The sequence below is a fragment of the Mirounga angustirostris genome, unplaced genomic scaffold (genome assembly GCF_029215605.1).
Source record: "Mirounga angustirostris isolate CCGP_5_RB_7025 unplaced genomic scaffold, mMirAng1.0.hap1 SCAF_12, whole genome shotgun sequence".
NCBI lineage: Eukaryota > Metazoa > Chordata > Mammalia > Carnivora > Phocidae > Mirounga > Mirounga angustirostris.
Window position 1 is genome coordinate 22,345,593 of NW_026991720.1, and position 25,093 is coordinate 22,370,685.

Sequence of the window (25,093 nt, forward strand, 5' to 3'; positions counted from 1 at the left end):
TGAGCTGAAATCAAAAGTAGGATGCTTAACTGACCGAACCCCCCAGGTGCCCCTAAATAATACCTTTACTGAGCTAATTCACTTACCATACAATTCACTCAAAGTGTATAATTTAATGGTTTTTAGTATAGTCACAGAGTTGTGCAATCATCACCACAATCAATTTTAGAACATTTTCATCGCCTCAAAAAGAAACGCTTGCACCCCTTAGCTGTCACCCTCATTCTTCTATTCTCCCCAGCCCTAGGCAACTATCAATGTATTTTCTTTCTCTACAGATAGGCCTATTCTAGACATTTGGTGTAAAAGGAATCATACAACATGGGGTCCTTTGTGACTGGCTTCTCTTTGCAAAATATCTTCCAGGCTCATCCATGGCAGAGCGTGTAGCAGGTTTAATTTCACTTTATGGCCGAATAATATTCCATATTCCATTGTATAGACAGATTCCATTTTGTTTATCCATTTATCAGCTGATGGACATTTGGGTTGTTTCCACTTCTTGGTATTATGAATAATGCTGCTTATAAACATGCACACACAAGTTTTTGTATGGAGGAGTAGGACTTTTCAGCTAATCATTATCAATCATTTATTAACTGCCTGTTGTGTACATAACATGGAGATGGGAGTAGGAATGAGAGAGGGGATAGAGGAAGGCTGAGGCCCAAAAGAGCTAAAATGTAAAATATAATTCCCCAACTATCTTCTTTTTTTTTTTTTTTTTTTTTTTAAAGATTTTATTTATTTATTTGACAGAGACAGAGAGAGCAGGAACACAAGCAGGGGGAGTGGGAGAGGGAGAAGCAGGCTTCCTGCTGAGCCAGGAGCCCGATGTGGGACTCGATCCCAGGACCCTGGGATCATGACCTGAGCCGAAGGCAGTTGCTTAACCAACTGAGCCACCCAGGCGCCCCCCCAACTATCTTCTGACTAAAGAGATATAAAATCAAAATATATTATATGAATCTTCAAGGATTCCAGCTCAAAAAGAAGAACTGGCGTAGAGGGGGCAGTGAAGAACATCTGATTATCAGATCGTCATTACCTTAGTCATGGTGAGCATTTCATAATGTATGTAATTGTTGAATCACTATGTTGCATACTTTTTTAAAAAAAGATTTTATTTATTTATTTGACAGAGAGAGACACAGCTAGAGAGGGAACACAAGCAGGGGGAGTGGGTGGGAGAGGGAGAAGCAGGATTCCCGCTGAGCAGGGAGCCTGATGCAGGGCTCGATCCCAGGACCCTGGGATCACGACCTGAGCCGAAGGTCAGACGCTTAACAACTGAACCACCCAGGCGCCCCCATGTTGCATACTTGAAACTAATATAATACTGTATGTCAACTATACTTCAATAAAAAAAGAGATTTATTTTTAAAAATCTGATTATGGACTGGAAACTAGATGATATTAGGGAATCACTGTTCATTTTCTTTCTTTCCTTCTTTATTTATTTATTTATTTATTTGAGAGAGAGAGAGAGAACAAGCAGGGGGAGCGGCAGGCAGAAGAAGCAGGCTCCCTGCTGAGTAAGGAGCCCAAGTGGGGTTCATCCCTGGACCCCAAGATCATGACCCGAGCCGAAGGCAGCCACTTAACCGACTGAGCCACCCAGGCGCCCCTCACTGCTCATTTTCTTAATGTGTAATAATGATATGGTTATCAAGGAAAATGTCCTTATTTGTAGGGTATGCATGTTGAAGTATGTAGGGCTGAAGTGTCATAGTGTCTGAAGGTTATTTTCAGAAGGTTTAGCAAAAAAAAAAAGTAGACACATTTCACACACACATGCCTATAGGCAGATAAAGCAAATATAGCAAAATGTGAACAGTTGTTAAATCTGGATGGTGGTATTTGGGTGATCATTGTATTATTCCCTCAAATTTTCAGCATCTTTGAACATTTTGCAAACTGCAAACTGTAAAAAAAAAAAAAAAGATTACCAAAAAACTAAAGCAAGGTAAGGAGATAAAAGTAAGGGGTGTACCTTTTAACACAGGGTGGTCAGGGAAGGGCTTCTTTTGAAGACAGGGCATCCGAATAAAGACCTCATGCAGAAAGGAGGGAGTTGGCCCTGAGGATGTAGGGGAGAGCATTCCAGGAAATGGGAATAGCAGGTCGGAGGCCCTGAAGTGGGAATGAGCTTGGTGTGTCCACGAATTCAAGCAACTAGAATGTCTGAGGGGATGTGGGGGAGGTAGGGAATGAGGTTGAGAACGTAGCCTAAGCCTAGATTATATAGCATCACAGAGGCTACAGAATTGAGATTTTATTCTGAGTTTAAGGATGACCTACTGAAGGACTTCAGTGAGTGGGGAGCGATTTGGGCTGAATTATATATATATATTTTTTTTAATAAAGATTTTATTTATTTATTTGACAGAGAGACACAGCGAGAGAGGGAACACAAAGAGGGGGAGTGGGAGAAGCAGGCCTCCCGCAGAGCAGGGAGCCGGATGCGGGGCTTGATCCCAGACCCTGGGGTCATGACCTGAGCCGAAGGCAGACGCTTAACGACTGAGCCACCCAGGTGCCCTCTGAATTATATTTTAAAACCCCTGTCTGGCTCCTGGGTGGAGGATAGACTGTGATGTGAGGGTGGGGGTCCTGGGGGGGTAAGAGTGGCCAATAAATGGATTTATTGCAGGGAAGGTGGTACCTTCGATGAGGTGATGTACACAGGGAGAAGGGGTTGGGTTTGGCAGACATGTGGAAGTGAGCTCTCATGGAGTTTCCTCACGGACTGGGTGTGAGCATGAGGAATAAGAACAGTCAAGGGACACTCTAAGGACAGTCAGCAACTGGCCGAATGGTAGTACCATCTGCTGAAATGGGGGACACTGGAGACTTTTTCTTTTCAGAGGAACATTAATTTGGTTTAGAATGGCCTGGAAGTCTTCGTGGTCATAAAGGAGGTGGAATTTGGGTTGGGCCTTCAAAGGAATGAGTTCATCAATGTCAACAAATTACATTTTTCATTTGAATTAACTAACAGGGTGGCAGGGCCAATTGCAAATGTCATGGGCTTTGAAGTTGAGGAACTGGATTTGAATCCCAATGCTGTCATTTACTGGCGAGGTGACCGTAGGCAAAGTATTTAACTTCCTTGAGCCTGAGGTTCTTCTTCGGTAGAAGAGGCAAATAACATCAGTCTTGCCAGGTTGTTAGGTTCTAAGTAACATACCTTGGCACAGTGCCTGGCACAGAGTAGGGCTTCTCCTTTCCCTCTGCACCCCCCACCTGGTCTTCTCTCTCTCTCAAATAAATAAAATCTTTTTTTTTTTAAAGGAGAACTTTGTGAGCTTCCAAGGGACTGCGTTAAGCTGTTAATGTTCTGTTGCCTTCTCAGCGAGAGCCTTCCTTTTTTCCTTTTATTCATTCCACATTTGAGCATTCACTGTGTACCACATGCTCTTGTAGGCATTGGCCATAGAGCCGTAAGTGCAACAGACAAAATCCTTGTCTTCACAGAGCTTACATTCCGGTGGGGAGAGAAGATACACTATGAGCTAAGTAAAATACAGGAGGTAGTATGTGAGATACTGGTAAGTCCTAGGGAGAAAAGCTAAACAGAGAAGGAGAAGAGGTGCTGGGATGGCGTTGGGACTGCAGTTTGAAATAGGGTGCTCAGGGAAGGCTCTACAGAGAAGGTGACATTTCTGCAGAGACCTAAAGGGGATGAGGGAGTAAGCCCTGTGTTTATCTAAGTGGAGACTTTTAGATTTAGATTAGAAGAGTGGCAAGGGCAAAGGCCCTGGGGCAGGAGCATGCTTGATGTATTTGAGGAATAGCAAGAAAGCCATTGTGGCTAGACAGAAGTGAGGGAAAAAGGGTAGGGGCAGCTCCTGTCAGGCCTGGGAAGCCTGTGATGGCTTTGTCTTTGACACAGAGTGAAATGGGAGTCTCTGAACAGTGAGGAGACAAGATTTGATTTATGGTTTAAAAGGATCACTGGTTTCTGTATAAATGAATTCGGGGGGTTGAAGAGAGGAGGTCAGCTGGGAAACGATTATAGTAATGATGATGATTTGGTAGAGATGGTGGGAAAAAGATTCTGGATATACTTCATAGTAGAGCCAACAGGATTTCCTGATAGTTTGGATGTAGGGTGTTAGAGAAAGAGAGGGGTCGAGAATGGTAGCCCCAACTCTGACCTGAACAACTGGCAGGATGTATTAGGTCGAACCAAAGTGGCCAATATTTGACTGTTCTTAACTTTAGAAATGGCAGTTTCTTATATTTCAACTTAATAGCTGCCATTTACTGACTGGGGAAAACTATATGAGGAAGAGGTGGGGATGGTGTCAGAAGTTTATTTTGGGACTTCGGGAGATGTCGAAGAGGTAACTGTATGTATGTGTCTGGAGTTAGGGGCAAGGCTCCAATCAGAAATGTACATTGGGGAGTCAGAGTATGCATGGCAATTTAAGCTGAGACTGGATGAGGTCACCCAGGGATTAAAAGTAGATAAAGAGACTGAGGGCTGAGTCTGGGGCCTCCAGCATTTCCAGATCAGGGAGATTCGGAAGCAGCCAAGGAAGCACAGGAGGCTACAGGTGGCAAAACAAAGGCTCCCCACAGGACAGCTGGCCCAGGTGAGCGTTCCCTGGATGGAGCTGTCAATAGTTCGAATCTTGCTCCCTCCTTGAGCCTTGGCATTGGGGTGTGCGTGCGTGCGTGCGTATATGGGGGAGCGTGATAATATTTTATATATGACTGGCACTTTAGAGGATGCAACATCTCTTCCATTTGATCTAGGCAAGGGTAGTGCCAGTATTCTCGTCCCATTTTACAGATGAGTAAACTGAAGCGCAGAGGTTAGGTTACTTGCCCAAATGATATCAATAATAGGCAGCAGGCCTGGGACTGGAAGGGGTTGTCTGTCCCTAAGTTCCATGCTCTCTCTGAATCATGCCGCTTTTGGGGGATTGCTGTTTGCCCAAGGAGCCCATTGCCACAGGTAGCAAGCACAACAACCTGTGCAGGAGATGAAATCTTTCTGTCCTTGCTGCCATCTGACCTGCATGTGCCTGAGCTCCCCCTGACTGCTTCTGTGGGGACAAACTGTAACAGGGTTACACGGAGATGGCTTGAAATGATTACATTTCTTTCTTTCTTTCTTTTTAAGTTATCTCTACACCCCGTGTGGGGCTCGAACTCACAATCCTGAGATCAAGAGGCTGAGCCAGCCAGGTGCCCCTTGAAGTGATTTTTAAGCTTTTATTTCCATAGCAACAAAGAAACGGCTGTTATTTTGCTGTCTAGAGGGGTCTGGACCTGTGATCTCAGATGCCGAGAGTGCCCGCTCAAAATGAACCCATTTCCCAATAGAAATGGTCAAATGGAATCAGGAGGCTTTATTTGAGGGATCTTCACATTTGGTGGGGACAGTGATAAATTCACTTTGGCTTTAGAGCTCTTGTGTTAACAGGTGCCTTCAGCGAGAGAGAGAGAGAGAGAGAGAGAGAGAGGGAGAGAGAGAGAGCGAGAGCAGTTTTTGGGCTGTGTGGGCTGCGGTCCTCCACTCACTCCATCAAATGATGGCTTTCCTCTTCTTCCCTCTTAGTGTATTGCTCAAAGCATTATATTCTCTCCAAACTTGTTTGCTTGCCTTTGGGAAGCAGCTCCTGAGATCGGAGTCTCCATTGGTCAAGCTTGGCCCTGCCCTGGGGAGAGATAAACAGGCCCAAATACATTTCCCAGATTGCAACACTGGTGACTCAGGCAGGGTGGACAGCTGTTCCTTCACGGCACCCTGCTTGTACCTGATAAGGAAAAACATGGTTCATTCCAGCACATTGCCATGTGTATGCACACATATAAACAGACACTCCCAGGCCCCAGTGTTGTCTTAAATTATTGACATTCTGAATAGCTAAAACATTGGATAAAAAAGGTGAATGCAAAAAAAAAAAAGAAAGAAAAGAAAAAAAGTAAAGGAAAAGGTGAGCACATACTTACATTGTTCAAGAGGAACTCCAGGTTTTGTGAGCCAAAAAACTAAGTCAAACAAAGGCTGTCATTTGGCTCCACTTTGGGGCCACCTTTTGAACCTACCTGGTCAAGGGCAGATTCAGGAGTCTCCTGAGGCTCTGGAGAGATGAGTGGAGGGGTTGCAATGGAGGAAAGGGGATGAAGTCAGAACAGAGGAAATGGATTTACGAAGGAGCAAATGGCAAAGCGCCCAGAGAGAAAAGGAATGTCATAAAAATGTGAACATACTTTTACCACAAAGAGAAAGAATTGACACTGTGACATCTTAAAAAAAACACAACAACATAAAAACCCCACCGGAAGGCCTTTCTCCTTCAATGATAGTGCATAAGGAGTGGGGCAAATGGGGCTTTGAGATTAATAATATAATAATACCACGACCAATAATATATTTATTTCATCTTGTAATCAGTACTTCATGTTACCTTTATGAAAAGCAACTTATAATTTACAAGGGGCTTTCACATTAATCCTTTCCATTTATTCCATCAACCCACTCAAGTGGGTAGGGCATTATGGGCCCCATTTTACAGATGAGAACACTGAGGCTCTGGGAGGCTATCTGCAATTAGCTGAGGCATAATTAAGGGCTGGGGAAGGGCAGGTTTGTCCTGAGTAACCCAGAGCTTAAGATACGTACTAGACAATAACTCTTCTCTAGGTGATTGCTTTTCAGTGACTTCTCAGAGGGCTAAATCTCCATTGCGTTTCTAGGTAGAGCAGACCCACCTTCTTGTCTGGAACAAGTGTCTCTAGACACGTCTCTGAAATTTTTGCTTAGCGCTTAGATCATAGCAGCATAGCATCTGTAAAAATTAAAGCCCATCAGGGATAATTTCTAGATCCACTCCATGCCCTTTTTTTCTCAAGAGTCCCATCCTTGACTTGTTCTTTCTGTTCTGGAAAAAACTACCTTTGGGTCCTCCGAGCCTGCCACCTTGCTCTCAGGTTGGGAGGAAACATCCTTATTTGCATAGGATATTATGGAAGCACAGGACTCACCTGGAGGGGTCAGGCAGATGTTTGGAAAGTGCTGATGTCTATTGGAATCTTCAAACAATGGTTCTCAAACTATGGCCTGCATCAGAATCATCTGGGGAACATGTTAAAGATATGGACGTCCAAGCCTCACCCCAGGCCTTCTGAATCAAAATTCCTAGTGGCAGGGCCTGGACATTTGTGAGCTTAACAAGCTCCCCAGATGATTCTGAAGTACACCAAAGGTTGAGAATCACTGTCTTAGCACGCGAATGTGGGTTACTCAGGTGAAGGAGAGTGAGGAGCTGTGCTGGGAGAGGAAGTAGTAACAACAGGAGCCTGGAGAGCCTAGGGGAGACAGGAATGATTTTCTGCTCTATCCTTATCTCCCTTTAACAAAATGGTCACATAAAAGGGGTTAGAAATCTCCTCAAGTCCTCCTTCTGACAGAATTGCTATGTGCAATAGGAAAGACCAATGTACCCCTTTTAGAAGCAGTTAAAATAGTCTGTCCTTCTCAGAAAGTGGAGTAGAGGTTATCAGGGACTTGGGGGGCGGGAGTGGAGAATGAATGAGGAATTATTATCTAATGGGTATGGAGTTTCTCCTTGGGATGATGAAAAGTTCTGGAAATGGAGGGTAGTGATGGTTGTACAACATTGTGAACGTATTTAATACAGTAAATGTGCACTTAAAGTGGTTGAAATGGCAGATTTTATTTTATGTATATTAATCACACACACAATTAACTAGTCCTTTGGAGGGATGGAATGATGGGAGTAAAGAATGCTCAATTTTAGTTGATAGGGGCTGCCCCAGGTGTGTGTGTGTGTGTGTGTGTCTACGGGAGGTTATATAAGGGGACCCATCTCACAGCACACGGTCTGACAAAGTACAAGTGTATTCATAGAAAAGAGGGAATAGATAAAAATTTTGGCAGCAAAAATGTGATATAAACATCAGGAGATGCCTAGATCACTCTTTCCTGCCCCCTTTGCCTGGTTGACTCCTGGGTCCTAAGCCACTTCTTATGGGGTGCTTTGTAGAGCAGTGACTCTCAAACTTCACATAAGAACCACCTGGGGACCTTGTTAAACTGCAAATTCTGATGCAATAGGGCTGTGGTGAAGCTCTAGCCTGCATTTCTAACAAGCTCTCAGGTGATGGTGACACTCTATATCTACAGACCACATTGGGAGGGCTGTGTAAATTTAAAGTCTTTCTTAGTTCACCATAGCCTCATGTCCAGCAGAGTGATTTGCACAGAGTAGGCGCTCAATAATTACTGATGGAGTTAATGATGGAGTATATAGCGTTGGTACAGGAGTGTGGAGGGCAGGACAATCTTTGTCCTTTGAACCACAGCATATTTTGGGTGTTTCTGCTTTTATCAGTCATTCCCTTTTTGAAATTACCTCATACTCTGTGGGATAAGGATGTTAGTACCAAATTATTTCTGGTCTTGTCAACTTGCTGCCTCTAGTCTAATCCTTGAAATAGTGGCCCTCTCTACATGGAGGGTAATGAACCCTGGTTTGCAAGCTCTGGGGAAGCCTTGCTGTTGTCTACAATCGCTGCAAACAGATTCTCTCCATCCAAGGAGGGGGCAGGATGCAGGGAACCTGCTGGTGTGGGAATTTCCAGATTTTGGTGCCTATCCTAGTAATTGCCACCTCAAATCAAACGAACATCATTTTTAACAGTGTATATGAGAAGGAGGTTCATTACCCTAAAACACACAAATGTCATAATATTGCCATTATTTACTGTTATCATTTATGATGATGATAACGACACTGGCAGTTGAGCGATTAAGTGTGTGGGGGAGTTGGGGGAGGGGGCACAGGGCTCTGAGGGCAAGAGAAAAAAGGAACTACATCTCCCAGAAACACCCGGGAAAGTCCACGCCGCGGCGGCGGCGCCCCACCCCTTTTGCCTGCTGGGCCCGCCCGCCGATGACGTCACAGAGGTGACGTCACGGCGCCCAGAGCGAGGCTGGGGTAGAGAGGCCGACTGAGCAGGAGTCGTCCGCTTGTCGTGGAGGCTGCTAGGGAGCCGGCGAGAGGGTGAGCGGGCGAGCAGACGAGCGAGCCAGAGCAGGCAGGAGGGAGCGACGCGCGGCGCAGAGTAGCGCCGGGGCCAGGCCGCGGAGGAACCCACAGCCGGAGAGGGGCAGCCCGAGCCGGGCGCCGCGGGGTCCCCACCCCCACTCGGCCGGACAGTGCCCGGTGTTCCCCCGTGCGGGGGGCGGCGGCGGCGGCGGCGGCTGACGGGACCGGACGGGACCGCGGGGGTGTTGCCACCTCCACCGAGAAGCCGGCGCGGCCGCGGGCTCCTCAGAGCCGGGGCCCGGGGCCCGTGATAGACGGGCCGAGGAAAGGAGAGAGGCGGCGGCGCAGGCGACGGGGAGGCAGCGGCGACACCATGTCATCCCCCAGTCCGGGCAAGAGGCGGATGGACACGGACGTGGTCAAGCTGTATCCTTCGTGGAGGGGGGATTCGGGCTGTCGAGTGGGGGCGGTGTGGGGATGCCCAGGGCACCCTGAAACCCAAGCAGGGGCCCTGGGGCACTCCAGGCCACTGTCCGAGGCTCCCTTCCTCCACTCCCTCCCCCCAGTGCCTACGGCGGCTCCTTGGCACCTCCCAGGAGCCAAGAGCCTTTTCGGCTCCCCCCTTTATCTGCAGCACCCCGGAATGTGCGTTGTTCCTCGCTCTTCTGCACCCCCATTGCCCGTGACTTTCCTCCACGACGTTTTGGATTCCCAAGACGGCCTTTTTTTTTTTTTTTTTTTTTTTTTTTTGCAGGACCATCCACCTCTCTTGACCACCGTGCCCACCTCAGGGTCTCTCCTGTTTGCTCGCCCTGGATTTAGGGACTCGTGATAGAAATTCTCGAGAGTGAAGCCTTTCTTCCTTTCTTGAGATGCCTCCATTCCCTACATTCACTATGCTTCTTGAACTGGGGTAACTCAAGTGACCTCCTTTATCCCTAATTCCTTTCTATATTAGGAAGAGTAGTCTGCTCAGTGCCCCCTGTTGTAATAAAGAGCTCTGAGTGTTTTAAATCGGAGACCCTTGTTAAGCTTTCTGGTCCCTAGAAGAACCCTACCGTTTTTCTTTTCAGTGACAAAGCCTGTCCCACCCATAGTTGGATGTGGTGAAGACCCCCAGGCCCTCCAGCAAGCCACCCTCCATATTGTGGATATGACAGCTGGGGGAGGGAGAGAAAGAGGATCTCTCCTTGACAAAATAGCCCCCGTACTAGCCACTTAAGCAAACTCCCTCTATGAGGGTAAGGTTCTTGGGGGAATAACTGCCCTGATTTTACCAAGTGACACCCTTTATTTCCACCCCCCCCAACTTTATGTACTCTGGAGGTAGCAGTGGGAAAGCTGTAACTGATAAGGGGCCTTCAGGCAGTGGTTTTGGTTGGAGTCCAGACTGATTATTTCATGACCAGCTAGAGAAATTCGCGAAGGTTCCTGTGACAAATCTAGAAAATTTTTGAGGGGTAATTTAGAGGGTTGGGCTGGGGGAGAGGAAATGAGCCCAGTGTTCTGAACAACTAATCCCTGGGGAGAAGGGGAACCGGGGATGGGGAGTGGTGGTGTGTGAAACGCAGTTAAAAAGTCCTGTCTCCTGCTTCTCTTTCTCCCTCACCCCCATCCCCCCACCATTTCCCCCTGTTGCAGGGTTTTGTTTATATAACTCAAGTTGTTTGGCTAGATTCTTCAGGTGAATTCCTTCTTTCTTCCTTTTATTTGTTACTCTTTTTGATTGGGCATTTTTCTCCTTTTTAGAGATTGATGATTATTGTTAAATACTCAGTTATGGAATTCTCCGAAGTTTTAAAAAAAGTAGTGTTTGTATTTGGTTTGGAAGTGGGGGATGGGATGGAAGTTGCCTGGGCAAGAGATTTTTTTTTTCCATAATCTTTTCAGGAATAAGGTGTTTTTCTCTTCACTCAAGAAAACTTAGCTAGAAATTAGGAACAGTAGATAGACTTCTAAGTTTTAGGGTTTGAAGTTTACAATTTTTGGGAGGTGGAAGGGGGGGGGATTACAGAGAGGAGCAAATAATGAAATACATGTTCCAAATATATGTCTAGGCACAAGCGAAATTGACTGAGCTGTTTGTGACTGTGATTGAGTTTTGTAAATGTGTGAATGATACCAGTAATGTTGGATTTTCATAAGGTTGCCGGAAAACTTGTGGCTATGGCTGTGTGTACATTTTACACAAAGCAGTTTCGGGTTTTATTTTTGTTTAGAAACTAGGAAATGACATGGTGGCAGAATCTGAGTTATTTTTATCCTGAATTAAGAGTTACTGTCACACCTAATGCAATTTTCTGCCTAATGTTTAATTGGGATGGAGGTGGAGAGAGAATTCCAGCTGTTTTTGATCAATGTCAGAGTCTTGAATTATATACATGCATATTTTTTAGAAGATTGAGGATAAAGGGTGAGGCCTAACTTGACCTGATGCCTGTTCCATATAGTGCCTTTTGTTCATTTAGTAGTTGTGGCATCTAGAATGATTACCGCATTTAGGAGTCGGGGTGTGGGGGGTGGAGAGGGAGAGGAAAACAGACAAAGAACAGCAGGGTGTCTTTCTCTTTTTTCTTCCCCTAAGTGGCTTATTTCATAGCTTATTTTTAGTAGAAGATGAAGAAAGGCAAAGATGCATTGGCCTTCTGTTCTTTCCCCACCTTCCTCCTTTCTGACAAAAGAAAGCAGAGGCGCTTTAAAATCATAGATCTCTGAGATAAGAGGACAACAGTCTCGGGACTTAAAAGCCAGAGGTTATCTTTGTTTCATATTTGTTATTTTCTGGTCTCACGTAGTTTGGAAGTTAAAATTTTTCTGCTTCCTTTTGTGTGTGCATGTGTGTTGTGGGGATGAGAGATTTTGTGGCCTCTTTTCTCTGTTGAATTCGTATTAGTAGGCCCAAATGGAGCCACTAATTTTTGAGCAAGGTATATTTAGCAAAAAATTGAAAGAAAAATTTTCCAACCCACTATTAAAATTAGTACAATTGTGTGAAAGGGCCGGGGGTTGAAAATGAAAGATGGTGGAGAGGAAGTAGAGAAGGTCTGAAGGAATGTACTTGCTTTTTGCCCCTCAGTGCCCCTTGATGATTTCTTTGGTTTGGAGGCCGATAGCTGGTTTCATTGCAATCTCCTGTTTCAGCCCATTTTTGGTTGTCTCCTGAGTGTAATTATGCCACCACGATTTACAGCTTGGCAGGGAACCTATATAGTAGGAAAGTAGCGGTGTGGGGGTAGGGAGAGAAGGGGATGTGTAACTAATTGGCCACTGCTTTCCACCAGCTCGCGAGATTCTTTGGGAGACACTGTCTCTGGTTGTTGTTTGGAGTTGGTGATATTTCTTTTGTGACGGGTTGGTAGGAGGAGAGCTGACTCTCAAGTTATGCAGGGAGTGAGTGTTTTGCACCGATGCACTTAATAATCTGCTGGGCGATTATGTTCTGAAACTCTGACTCATTCATTGTTTCTGTTCTGATCCTTTCCTGAGGGTTGTGCAAACCTCTCCAGGAGCCTAGAGACTGATGTACTGACTTTTGGGCCCTGTAGGAATGTGTCCCAGTCAAAAAACTTACAGTCAGCCCAAATCCTGTGCAATGGTCGTGAATAGTGTGGCCATTTGTTTGCAAAGTCAGGTAGATTGGTTATACGGTGCTGTTGTTCCCAGCCTGGCAAGCATTGAGGTTTCCATCTCTGATTATTTAGATCGTCTGAGAACTGGGACTCTGGTGACCTTAAAGCGTGATTTGCCCTAAAGGAATATTGGTTTAAATTCTCCCTGGTGGAGGAACAAACAGCTCAGATTACACGGGTTTCCTTGTTGGTGGGGGTTACTCGTCTCACCCTGTTGCACAGCCTGGTGATCCTTTTATCTGTGAACCAGTGGCCCCTGCTGAAGGCTGGAGCTGCTTGTTTTGGAAAAGCGTATGCAGGCAAAAGGCCTCAGGCACAGCTCCTCCCAGCTCATTGGCTGCTCTGTTACTACCCGGAAAAGGAGGAGGGGCGGAGCTACCAAACAGCTGATGGAGTGTGTGACCAGAGTGTGTTTATATACAAAAGAAGTAGGGGCTGGGGAGGCCTTGTGAGTAGTGTTACAGGATCAAGTGTATTTTCAAGGGATAAAAAGAGGAAAACCTGACCTTTTCGAGTACAAGAAATAAATGTTCAAGGTTAAATCAGAAACATGAACCTGGTAATAATGGGGACTTGGCATATGCTGTATTTGTTATTGGTGAGATTTTGGAACTTTATAATAAGTAAGTCTTCAGAGGGAGTTGCAGTAACTTAAAATAGGATATGCCACCGCTTTAAATGTACTTATATGACTCACGCAGGGATTCAAAAGGATGGTAGAAATGTAAATTTTCCCTGCAAAAGCTTGAAGAGTGCTAGAAAGGGGCGGTGACTTTTACTAAATTCATTAACGGCATTAGTGAAGTCTTAGAGAATCCTGGGTGTCTGCTTTAGGGTTTCAGATGCTTTCAATAACAAGTTCATCCCCCTAAAACATTTGAGCACCGTCCCTATGCCAGGCTTGGTGCTAGGTGCTGGGGGTTTAGTAGTGAAAAATTTCAGTGTGGGTGGTCATGATGCTTATGTAACCACTTAAAACAAAACAAAAAAAGTAGAAGCTGTTTATAGTAGGTCAACACTCTATGTAGCAGCTTTTTGAATAACTTGTATTTACTTTCAGAGTTAACTTTTCAAGGAGTAAAAAGGTTAAAAAGTGAATTTTATGCCATGGGATGTATGGGGATATGTATTCCTAGTATTTTAAAGATAGATGTTAAAAAATGGAAACAAAAACATTAAAACGCTTAGCTGTTTCTTTCACATCAACTTTGGTATTTTGTTGTTAATCAGTAGTTATTCTATCCCTAAATCAGTAGTCTTTGTTACTCTTTAATTTGTGCTCAAAGTGTAGATAATTCTGTAATCTTTTAACTAGCTCCAGTGTCAGTTAGAGAACCTGTGTTTTGCTTTTATTTCCTGTGGTCTCTGTTTTTGTGAGATGATGAGGTGGAAGGTGGAACAGTTTTATGGTCTTCAAGCTAAAAGTTAAAGCTTTGGCAGCTCCCAGTGTTCTGAATTTGTCTTCTCTGCATAGATTTTGGTGACAAATATAACGCACTGGTTGGTACTTATTTTTGTTAAGCAGGAACCTACATGAGTAAGCATTCACAGCTTCAGAACATCAGAGTCCTGCAGTGCAGTTCTAGTAAATTACACACACACAAGCCTAAAAATTCATCTTTTAGGGGAAAAAATCTTTTGCAAATGTGACCCTTAAAAGTCACTTAACACTGTTTGTGTGCATGTAGTAGAAAAACCTGGATTTGTTGGTTTCCTAGTGTTGTGCAATTTCCCTAGCACCTTGACCAACATGTTTTATATGTGTGTGTACACATGGATTTATGTGCGTGTATACACACACAAATATGTAATAGTATCTTGTTCACTTTTTTTTTTTTTTAAGATTTTATTTATTTGAGAGAGAACCAGAGAGCACAAGCAGGGGGAGTGGGAGCAGGAGAAGCAGGCTCCCCGCTGAGCAGGGAGCCCGACAGGAGGCCGGATAGGAGGCCATTCCCAGGGTCCTAGGATCATGAACTGAGCGGAAGGCAGATGCTTAACCGACTGAGCCATCCAGGTGCCCCTATCTTGTTCACTCTTAATAGATTTGATGATTCCAAGAATCGTTGCATTTTTAGGCATGCAGTTCAGACTGGTAAAAGTGCTTATGGTATAATAGCTTCTTGACTATAGACCCACAATATACGTTTTAGTAAAATACTTTAATGAAAAAACTTAATTGGATTATGCAAGTAGTAAGATAATTGAGGAAAGTATAGGTTACAAAAAGGGAAAGAAAAGAGTCACCCATAATCCTATCCTTTAGACAGTGGTTCTCAAACTTCAGTGTGATCTTAATTACCTGGAGGGTTTGTTAAAACAGGTTGCTGGGATACCAGCTCTGGAGTTGTCTGATTCAGTGGGTCTAGAGAGCTTTTTTTTTTTTTTTTTTAACAGGTTCCCAGATGATACTGAAAGGTTTGTCCAGGGACTACAGTTTAAGAACCACTGTCCTCAAATATTAACGTTACAGTGTTTTTTCTTATCAGTCTCCTACCCCCCATATATTATTTTCATACTATATGTTGATCATACTGTATGTGCCCTGTTTTTGCTGACTACTTCTTACAGCTTCTTTTCCTGATTAAAAGTCTGAAACATAATGAAGAGGTCATGTAATATGTCATTCTATGCCCATGCCATTGATTTAATTCTTGGCCATTTTTCTGTGATAAGATTGAAATTAACATCTTGCGCATAAGGCTTTTTTTGTCTTTTTGGATTATTTGTGTTTTTTACTAGATCAAAGAAAATAACCATTTGAATTAAAATATTTAATTTATTTTTTCTGTTTTCTTCTAGAGCAAAGAAAGTAACCATTTGAATTAAAATATTTAAAAATCGTGGGGCCCCATGCTCTGTGCTCTCATTTTGTTCTGTTGTGTTTTAGTTGGTATGATTTCAGCAGTGAAGCAATCAACCTGTCATAGTGATGACAAATGAGTTCTGATCTCTCTGTTTTAAACTGTGTGTGTGTGTGTGTGTATGTGTGTGTGAGAGAGAGAGAGAGATAATGGTGATCCTTAAATTAAGGACACTTTTGTATTTCTCAAGAGTGCCTACTGTGAGTTGGTAGGTTAAATATATTACATTTGTGATTAGATCTGACTGGCAAGAGCTATAGAATTAGTTTTGGTATCTGGAATTTTCCTTTTGTTTTTTACTGAGGTATAATTGACATAACTATATATATTTAAAGTGATAAATTAGATAAGTTTTGACATAAATATCACCCATGAAGTCTATCAACATAACCATTGATCTGATTTCTGTCACTATAGATTATTTTGCATTTTCTAGAATTTTATATAAATGTAATTATACAGTATGTACTTTTATGTGAATTCTTTCATCATATTTTGAGATTCACCCTGTTCTTTTCACTGCTGAGTAATATGTCATTGTATAACTATACCACAATTTGTTTATGCATTTACTTCTTTATGGGCGTTTGGGTTATTTCTAGTTTGGAGCTATTACAAATGAAGCTGCTTGGATGGATATTTTCTTTCTCTTGGGTAAATATATAGGGATGGAATAGCTGAATCGGGTTGGTATAAGCTTAACTTTTTAACAGGTGGCCTGAATTTAATTTTGACTGATGATTGTATTTCACACACAATTAAATTGTGACATTGAACTATTGTTTGTTTTGTATTTTAAGGGAATCCCATTAAATAACATTCTAAAGCACTGATTTCTAATCTACTCTGTCAAAGCTAGTTTTGTAATTGTTTTTCTCTCTCCTCCATTCAAAATTAGTGAACGAAATTTTCATTGTAAAATATTTTTTGTTTTATGGCCCTTTGACATGATACTTTCAGGAAGTATGGTCACAAAAAACTTTTATTTTTGCATTTGTTAGTAAGACTATCCTTTTCTGAAAAGATAAACACACCTTTTGTTGATGGTTCCCTTTTTGATATTGATAAGAATTTTTTTATGTTAGTTTTACTTAGCACCTCCAATTACATTTATAGCAGTTTATAAATACTGATGTAGAACTCTGTTGAGCTCTGAATAGTATCTTAATTTTCATATGGACTAAATTCAGGAACCAATGGCAACTCAGGCAGAACCGGAAACAGATCATATGTTTCCTTAATATGTTTCCTTAACGTGTTTCTTGATAGTTTCCTTAATATGTTTCCCTGGAATTTTTTTAAAGTTAATTTCTAATAAAATAGGGTTTTTTTTTTGCTTTTTTACTTTTTGGCATTACACGATGTAATTTATTTGATAGGTTGATAGACATTGCTGTAAGAAAAAAAAAGACATTGCTTTGTAGTAGTTGCTATTGTCACATTCTTATAAATGACAAGCATTTGAATTTATATGCAGGTGTTTGCGTGCATGTTGCTTTAACAATTAACATACTACTGGCAGCTGGAACTTTTAACTTGGCTAACAAGAAAAAAGAACTTCCTGGTTTATGCCTGTTTCAGGTTGCAATCAATGACTATTTGGTGGGTAGACTTTGGGTTCAGTCATCAGACACAAGGATGGTGCTCTGAGCATATTTATTAAGTGTGTATTTTCAGATTGCCAAAATGTAATTAAAGTGCAGTACAGGAACCTTTGGAAAACAGAAAAGTCTGTGTACTTTTGAGAGACTGTTGTTACATTAGTGATTCTCAGGTGGGGTGGGGGTATGGTGATTCAGTAGAACTATCTTTATGTGTAGGTACTATTGTAGTTTCTTCTCTGTACCTCACCAGATGCTTGCAGAGGGTGTCTGGTTGTTTGCAGGCTGGTGCTTGTGCTGGCTGCTACGCCTGGCAGAACCCAAATCCTCAAGAGCCAGGTGGTGGAAAGCCCCACAGGGCAGCTGTATGTGGGCGAAGGATCCTTTCGCCTTCCCCCCACTTTTTAGGCATCCAGGGCATAAGATAGGAGGTGTATACAGGTGCTGCTGATCTTTTGACCTGGCCCTGCAGAGAAGTCAGGGAGGAGCAGGAAACCCATGTGAAGGGGAGAGGCTTGGCTGAACTTTGTCATGCTCTGGAAGACAGTCATGGCTGGTGGGTCTGCTTCTGGGCCCACAACAGGTACCACTTGGAGGGACCATATTTAGGGTTATAGAATATTACTTAACTGGAATGGAATCTTATCTCTTCAACTTCTCGGTCTCTAACTTTTAGACATTTTTAGGGAGGCATTATGTATAAAAAAGATATTCCCTATGTGTGAAATTGTTACTAATATTGTAAGTTATGAGTTTTCTGTTTAACATTAAGTAAAATGTTTCTTTTTCCATGTATCATGTTTTTATCATGTACACTTTTCAAGGTTTCTTGGATTCTAAAATCTTAGTTGAGGTAATATAAATAGAAAAGTAGATACAGAGTGTGCCTGGTTCGTGTTACCTCAGAAGCAATTGGGTTACTACTCAGCTTAGTGAAAATAAATTTAGTTGTTTTGTCCAAATGGTGCCATTATAACTCTGGTTACCTGGATATTGCTTTTCTTTTCTTTTTTTTTTTTTTTAAGATTTTATTTATTTATTTGAGAGAGAATGAGAGAGAGCACATGAGAGGGGGGGAGGGTCAGAGGGAGAAGCAGACTCCCTGCCGAGCAGGGAGCCCAATGCAGGACTCGATCCAGGGACTCCAGGATCATGACCTGAGCAGAAGGCAGTCGCTTAACCAACTGAGCCACCCAGGCGCCCTGGATATTGCTTTTCAATCAGTTGACTTTATGTTGCTTAGTTTCAGAAATGTTGATTAATTTAAAAATTAAAAAATTGGGGTAAACCTTTCCATTGTGGTTACCTATAGGAAGTTGAGTCAGAATTGTGTTCGTAAGAGATCACTGGGTGTAATATAGTTGATAATATTGTTTTGTGATCTTACAGACTACTGAATGTTTAGTACCCTTTTGCTAATCTATGTAAATCTGTATATAAATTAGTAAGTCTCCTTGGGAACACAGCCTGAAACTACATAACCCTTTTTGTTTCACTCCAGAGGAAAGAAACAATTTACTTTTTTTCATTAACATTCACTTTTGTATGGCCTTTATATATGGTACCACAGCTGTGAATTAGTACTTGGTCAGACCGCTAATTTAAACTAAGGCTTTTATAATGAAATCATCCCATGATGTAGATCTTGGAGATTTGGGGTTTTTACTGCACAGTATATTCACATTCACATATTCAAAGCACATTAAAATGTAGAACATGATACATGTTTGATAACAAATCACCGATCTTGGCAACAGCATTTGACATTATTAACATCTGTTAATTTTACGAACTAATTCAGTCAATTCGCTATAGCCACCATCTTCATAATGAGTAAAGGGGAAAAAAACTGTTTCTTGCCCCTTTATTCATTTGTATCCTTAGAGATTAGAAACAAAAACAAAAACAAAATACTTTTAAGTCAGATTTGTTTTATGGGTGGAAGAAAGAGAGGAAGTAGACCTTTGAGTGTGTTCTTTAGGCTGATTGTCTGGATTGCTGCCCATTTCTCCTGGCAGTTAAGAAAGGCAGGTCTTGAGTGCTGTCATTGATGATCAAATGACATATATTTGAGTATACCTGTATTGAATCATTTATATATTTGAGAACACTTACTTTGCTTCTGTCTTGTCATTCTATAGGCTCCTGGGTTAGAATAGTTAGGTACCAGATTCTATCTTTGAGTAATTAATGTGGCATTTCCTTTGAGATTTAGCTGAATTTTATAACCTATGAACCATGATATATCAAGAAGACTGTTGGTGGCTCATCAAGACTATCATTTCATTTCATATATTTCCATTTGTATGTCTGTTTTCTTTTTCTGTTGGTGTTCCTAACTTACACTTCGACTAATTTCTCAAAATCGAGCAAAAGTTAAATACACTGGCAGGAAAGTACACAAATAAACCTTTGAAGATAAGGTATTTCCAGATCCTTCACATTATTTTACATTCAAGCTTAACCAGAAGTAGTAGTGAAGCCAGATCCTTTTTTCTAGGAGTTTGGAAATCAGTATACTTGGCCTAGTTCACTTTGTGCGGTTTGGCAATTATTTATCAAACTAGAACTTATGCTAAAAATACATAGTAGTATACAACTTTGCTATGTGTCCTCTGAATGTAAAAATAGGCTATGCCATAGATTTGCCTTAACTCTGTTCAGTGAAGTCAGACACAATGGAATGTGACACCTGAATTTTGTGTTCTTCTACTTTAAAGGTCCTGGTCTCTCCTTGCCTCTGAAGAATTTGGTGTTTCTAAGCTAGTTTTATATTATCTGGTCAGTGTTTCTGAGATTCAGAAATTGCTGACTCTGCTTTCTTTGAATAAGTCTCAAGGTAGGAAGTCTAGAGGTCTTTATCATCCAGCATCCATCTGCCTGTGTTCTAAGGCAGGGTAAATGGGAACAGTCCCCTACTCATGTGGGAGCTTATTCCCAGGATTAAGTTCGAGCCCCTTTGCATCTTGTAATTCAAAGAATGACAAATGAAATTCCATGTTTACTTGTGCTTGTTTTCCATTTTTGGGGGTGATCTGGTATGTATGCACAAGCCTTTGAACTGGATTACCTTAATTGACACAGATACATGTCTTACCTTTCCATTTGCTTAATGGGTAATAGAATTAGAAATTCTGTTTTTTATAGAATCAGAAATTAGTGTATGATTTGTATGCTTTTAAATTGGGGCTTATTGAATTGGATAAAACATAAGGATTTTAGTCTGTCAGTTCTGGTTGTTTTATTTCTTAAATGTCATTCGTACAGTGTTTTGTCAGCTCTGATGAAGTTCTAATGACATTTTAGTAGATATTACACTTAATAGATTTTAGCATGGTTTTCTACTTGGAGAAAACCTGGAATGCAAATAATAGTATTACAAAGCAATGGTTGCTTTCTGAACATAATGGCTCTTTGAGTTGAGATTAATAATTGTATTATTTCTGGGCAATATCCTTTGTGCCTTTAAAAAAAGATTGTATTTATTTGAGAGAGAGAGAGTGCATGAGCGGGGGTGGGGGGGAGGGAGAGGGAGAAGGAAACTCCCTGCTGAGCAGGGAGCCCAATGGGGGACTCAGTCCCAGGACCCTGGGATCAGGACCTGAGCCGAAGGCAGATGAAGGCAGATGTTTACCTGACTGAGCCACCCAGGCACGCTGCCCCCCCTTTATGGCTTTAAGTAATAGTTTGAGAAATACTAATTCTTGGTTGTATTGCTTCAGATTAGGAGAGTAAACTCTGGTAACTTTATTGATACCAAAAATAGAAGCCAAAGTTGAAATAAGGAGTCTATTTTTCATTCCTGACTTACAAAATCAGTTTTACTATTTAGTAGTCACATTTGTTATATGAAAAATAGAATTAAAAATAGTAAAGCCTAATGCCTTTGTTAATCTTATTTATGAATGTAAGAGTCAGAGAATGAAGAATGACACTAAGTAGGTCTTAATATAAATGTTCTCGTGTCTCTTTGTAGATTAGATGGCGTTGCGTTTGTATTTTTGAGGTGTCTGAATTGTATGTGACCTGTCAATAATTAAAAAAAATAATATAAGCCCTGTAATAGTGCCTGACTTGAAGTTTTTATCCGCATAGAATGACATCATGCTATTCCTTTCAAAACTTTGTATTTAATTACCTAAATCATATTTTGGTTTTTAAAAGGTAAATTTAGGGAATGGGAATACAGGTGAGTAAAAGGTATGTCCAGAGCCCGAATAGGATCCCATCAGAGTTTAAAACAGTTCAGTACTTAATATTTTACATATTTTATAATATGTCTTTTAATACTCTCTAGGTATTTTGAGGATATCTTCTGTAGAAAATTTAATTGCTAACTTTTTTTTTTAAAGTAATCTCTACATCCAACATGGGGCTCAAATTCATGACCCTGAAGTTCATGCTCTATGGACAGATCCAGCCAGGCGCCCCAGGTGCCAACATTTTCATTGATATTGAAACTCTGGGTGTCTTTAATGGATCACTTTTGCTCCATGTTAACAGTAATTTCAGTTACTAGTCTTAAGACAGCTAAGTGTGTATAAAGACTTTGGATGCTTTTTTATTTTATTTTATTTATTTAAAAAATTTTTTATTTTTTTAAGTAGGCTTCACACCCAATGTGGGGCCTGAAGTCATGACCCTGAGATCGAGTCGCATGCTCTACTATCTGAGCCAGCCAGGCGCCCCTGGATGCTTAATTTTTTATAAAAGTTGAGATGAAGGCTTGGGAAGTAACCAGCCTTTCTCATTTTCTACTGTTTTTGCCTTAATGTTTGATAACTTTTTACTTTTTTTAGATAAGCTTTTAATTTTGGATTTACAGAAAAGTTGCAAAGATCGTACAGAGAGTTCCTGTACCTCACTCAGTTCTGGTTACCCCTCTGTTACGTTACAGAGACACATTGGTCAAAACTAAGAACAACCAACAATGGTTGTTTGGTATGTTACCATAAACTAAACTTCAGGCTTTATTCATATTTTACCAGTTTTTCCATGAATGTTCTTTTTGGTTCCAGGATTAAATCCAGGATACCACATTACAGGTAGTGGTCATGTCTCAGTATTCTCTAGTCTGTGACAGTTGCTCACTTCTTTCTTGTTTGACAGAACATTGACCGTTTTGAAGTACTGGTAGGGTGTTTTTTGGAGTATTCCTCAATTTTGGTTTATCTGATTTTTTTTTTACTACTCATGATTAGACCTCATAATAGTAAAGGTATTAAAATTGGCCAAACTCATTGTGGGGTTTTGGGAAGAATACCACAGAAGTGAAGTGCCCTTCTCATCACAAATGGACGGTATGAGGGGCATACCTGTGTCCTTAGGACATCACAGGTGATGTTAACCTTGATCCACTGGGCCTTAGTGGTGCTTGCCAGGTTTTTCCTGTAACGTTACTATTTTTCTTTCAGTATTCAGTTCTTTGGAAGATAGTCACTAAGTGTAACTGACACTCAGGAAGCCCGGGGGAATTCGGTTCTACTCCTGGAAGAGAGTTACTGTTTTTTGACTTTTGTGTGTGTGTGTCTGTTTTGTTGTTGCTTCTGTTTTTGACTTAAAAAAATTTTTTTAATTTAAATTCCTTCTTTGATGTGGCCTCTTCTCTCCCTTTAGTTGTAGAGTTTGTTCGTCAGTCTTCAGGTTGATTTCTGGGGATATTTAGGATGATTTGATAAGTTATCTCATTGTGTTCATGGGCTGAGGTGAACTTGTGGTCTTCTTACTATGCCGCCATCTTCCTGCTCCTTGCTTTTGACTCTTAATTGTAATGTATTAGTGCATTAATCTAAGTTGTTAGCTTTTGTTCAGAAGTTACACTTGAATGAAGTATAGATGGTACTGCCTTATGGAAACAAAATGGGATGTAAATATATGAGGATGTGGTCTGGGAGCACACAGATTTGTTGGATATGTTTATTTAGCAATTTGCAAATGGCAAATTTAACTTTCTACATTTGGCTGGTTTTAGATCTGTAATAACATGTGAAAATGAAGATAAACTTAGAATGAGCTGCAAAGGTATTAGTTAAAAGCTTCATAAGTCAAGGAATTCTATAATCTTAGAGTTTTAGGGTGGGGTACCAATAAAATACTATTACATTCTGCATGGCTTCTTGTTATTAACCAGTTACATAATTAACTCAGAGAAGAATATATTCTTATCCACTTCTAATTCGAGCAGAGGATCATTATTTTGGCCCATAGAAACATTTTATTCTAAAAGGAATGCATTTTTCACCATTTTGGTATCTTTTTTTTTTTTAAGATTTTATTTTTTTACTTGACAGAGACAACACGAGAGAAACACAAGCAGGGGGAGAGGGAGAAGCAGACTCCCCACTGAGCAGGGAGCTCTGTGTGGGGCTTGATCCCAGGACCCTGAGATCAAGACCTGAGCCGAAGGCAGACGCTTAACGACTGAGCCACCCAGGCGCCCCACCATTTGGATATCTTTTTCTTTTTAGCAGTTCTGTTTGTAGTTTCACTGAAAATCTTGACATAATTGTAGTTGTCAGTTTCAACCAGAAATTTTTTTTTTTTTTAAGATTTTTATTTATTTGACAGAGTGCAAGTAAGCACAAGCAGGGGGAGCGGCAGGCAGAGGGAGGGGGAGAAGCACCCAGGACCCTGGGATCATGACCTGAGCCAGTCAGATGCTTAACCGACTAAGCCACCCAGACACGCCCCGAAATTCAATTATTATGGGAACAAGAGTTGTGTACAACTTCACTTTTTCTTTACTTCAGAATTTCCTTTTCCTTTTCTTTTTTTTTTTTTTAAAGATTTTATTTATTTATTTGAGAGAGAGAGAGAAACATCATGAGAGGGGAGAGGGTCAGAGGGAGAAGAAGGCTCCTTGCTGAGCCGGGAGCCCGATGTGGGACTCGATCCCAGGACTCCGGGATCACAACCTGAGCCGAAGGCTCGCTTAACCAACTGAGCCACCCAGGCGCCCTACTTCAGAATTTCCTAAGCAATTGAAGCTTTTTTTTTTTTTTTAAAGATTTTATTTATTTATTTGACAGATAGCAAGAGCAGGAACACAAGTAGGGGGAGTGGGAGAGGGAGAAGCAGGCTTCCTGCCCAGCAGGGAGCCCGATGCGGGGCTCGATCCTAGGACCCTGGGATCATGACCTGAGCTGAAGTCAGATACTTAACGACTGAGCCACCCAGGCGTCCTGAAGCTTACTTCTTCTTTTTTTTTTTTTTAAATTCCATATTTTATTTAATTAATTAATTAATTAATTTATTTATTTATTTATTTATTTATTTATTTATTTATTTGACAGAGAGAGAGATAGCGAGAGCAGGAACACAAGCAGGGGGAGTGGGAGAGGGAGAAGCAGGCTTCCTGCCGAGCAGGGAGCCCGATGTGGGACTCGATCCCAGGACCCTGGGATCATGACCTGAGCTGAAGGCAGACGCTTAACGACTGAGCCACCCAGGCGCCCCAAGCTTACTTCTTTAAATGAGGAAATTCATTTTACTTTGACAGTTTTTGGTGTATTTTTATTTTGGCTGATGTTTTTGCCATTTTCTCCTTTCTTCCTTGGAACAACACTAACTGATGATGAAAGTCATAAAAGTATATACAATACATTGTTTTCTTTTTAAGGTTTTATTTATTTTTAATTTTTTTTAAAGACGTATTTGTCAGAGGGAGAGAGAGCACAAGCAGGGGGAGTGGCAGGCAGAGGGAGAAGCAGGCTCCCTGCTGAACAGGGAGCCCGATGCGGGACTCGATCCCAGGACCCTGTGATCATGACCTGAGCCAAAGATGCTTAACTGACTGAGCCACCCAGGTGCCCCAATACATTGTTTTCTTGAACAGAGTATATTTATAGTTGAGGCTATTAGGTAAGCGACCTTTGGAAAAATAGTAGATATTAAAATTTGGCCAAACCCATTTGGTTTCTAGGCTAAAATGTTAAGCTAAAGTATCTCTCCTAGGAGCTTCCTTGAAAATA

The 25,093-nt window shown here is 41.6% G+C and overlaps 1 protein-coding gene across 3 annotated transcripts in view; it reads left to right on the forward strand.

The window, feature by feature from the left end:
• Positions 1–8,953: 8,953 nt before the first annotated feature.
• UBE2H (ubiquitin conjugating enzyme E2 H) overlaps positions 8,954–25,093 on the forward strand; it is a 108,657-nt gene continuing 92,517 nt past the window's right edge. Inside the window, exon 1 of one of the 3 annotated variants that reach the window (XM_045864275.3) lies at positions 8,954–9,455. In XM_045864275.3, the coding sequence (XP_045720231.1) occupies positions 9,403–9,455 (53 nt within the window). In that variant the 5' untranslated portion in view covers positions 8,954–9,402. Of the gene's footprint in view, positions 9,456–9,491; positions 9,943–25,093 lie in introns of those variants that run through there. The other 2 variants (XM_045864274.3, XM_064574957.1) reach the window with 2 other exon arrangements.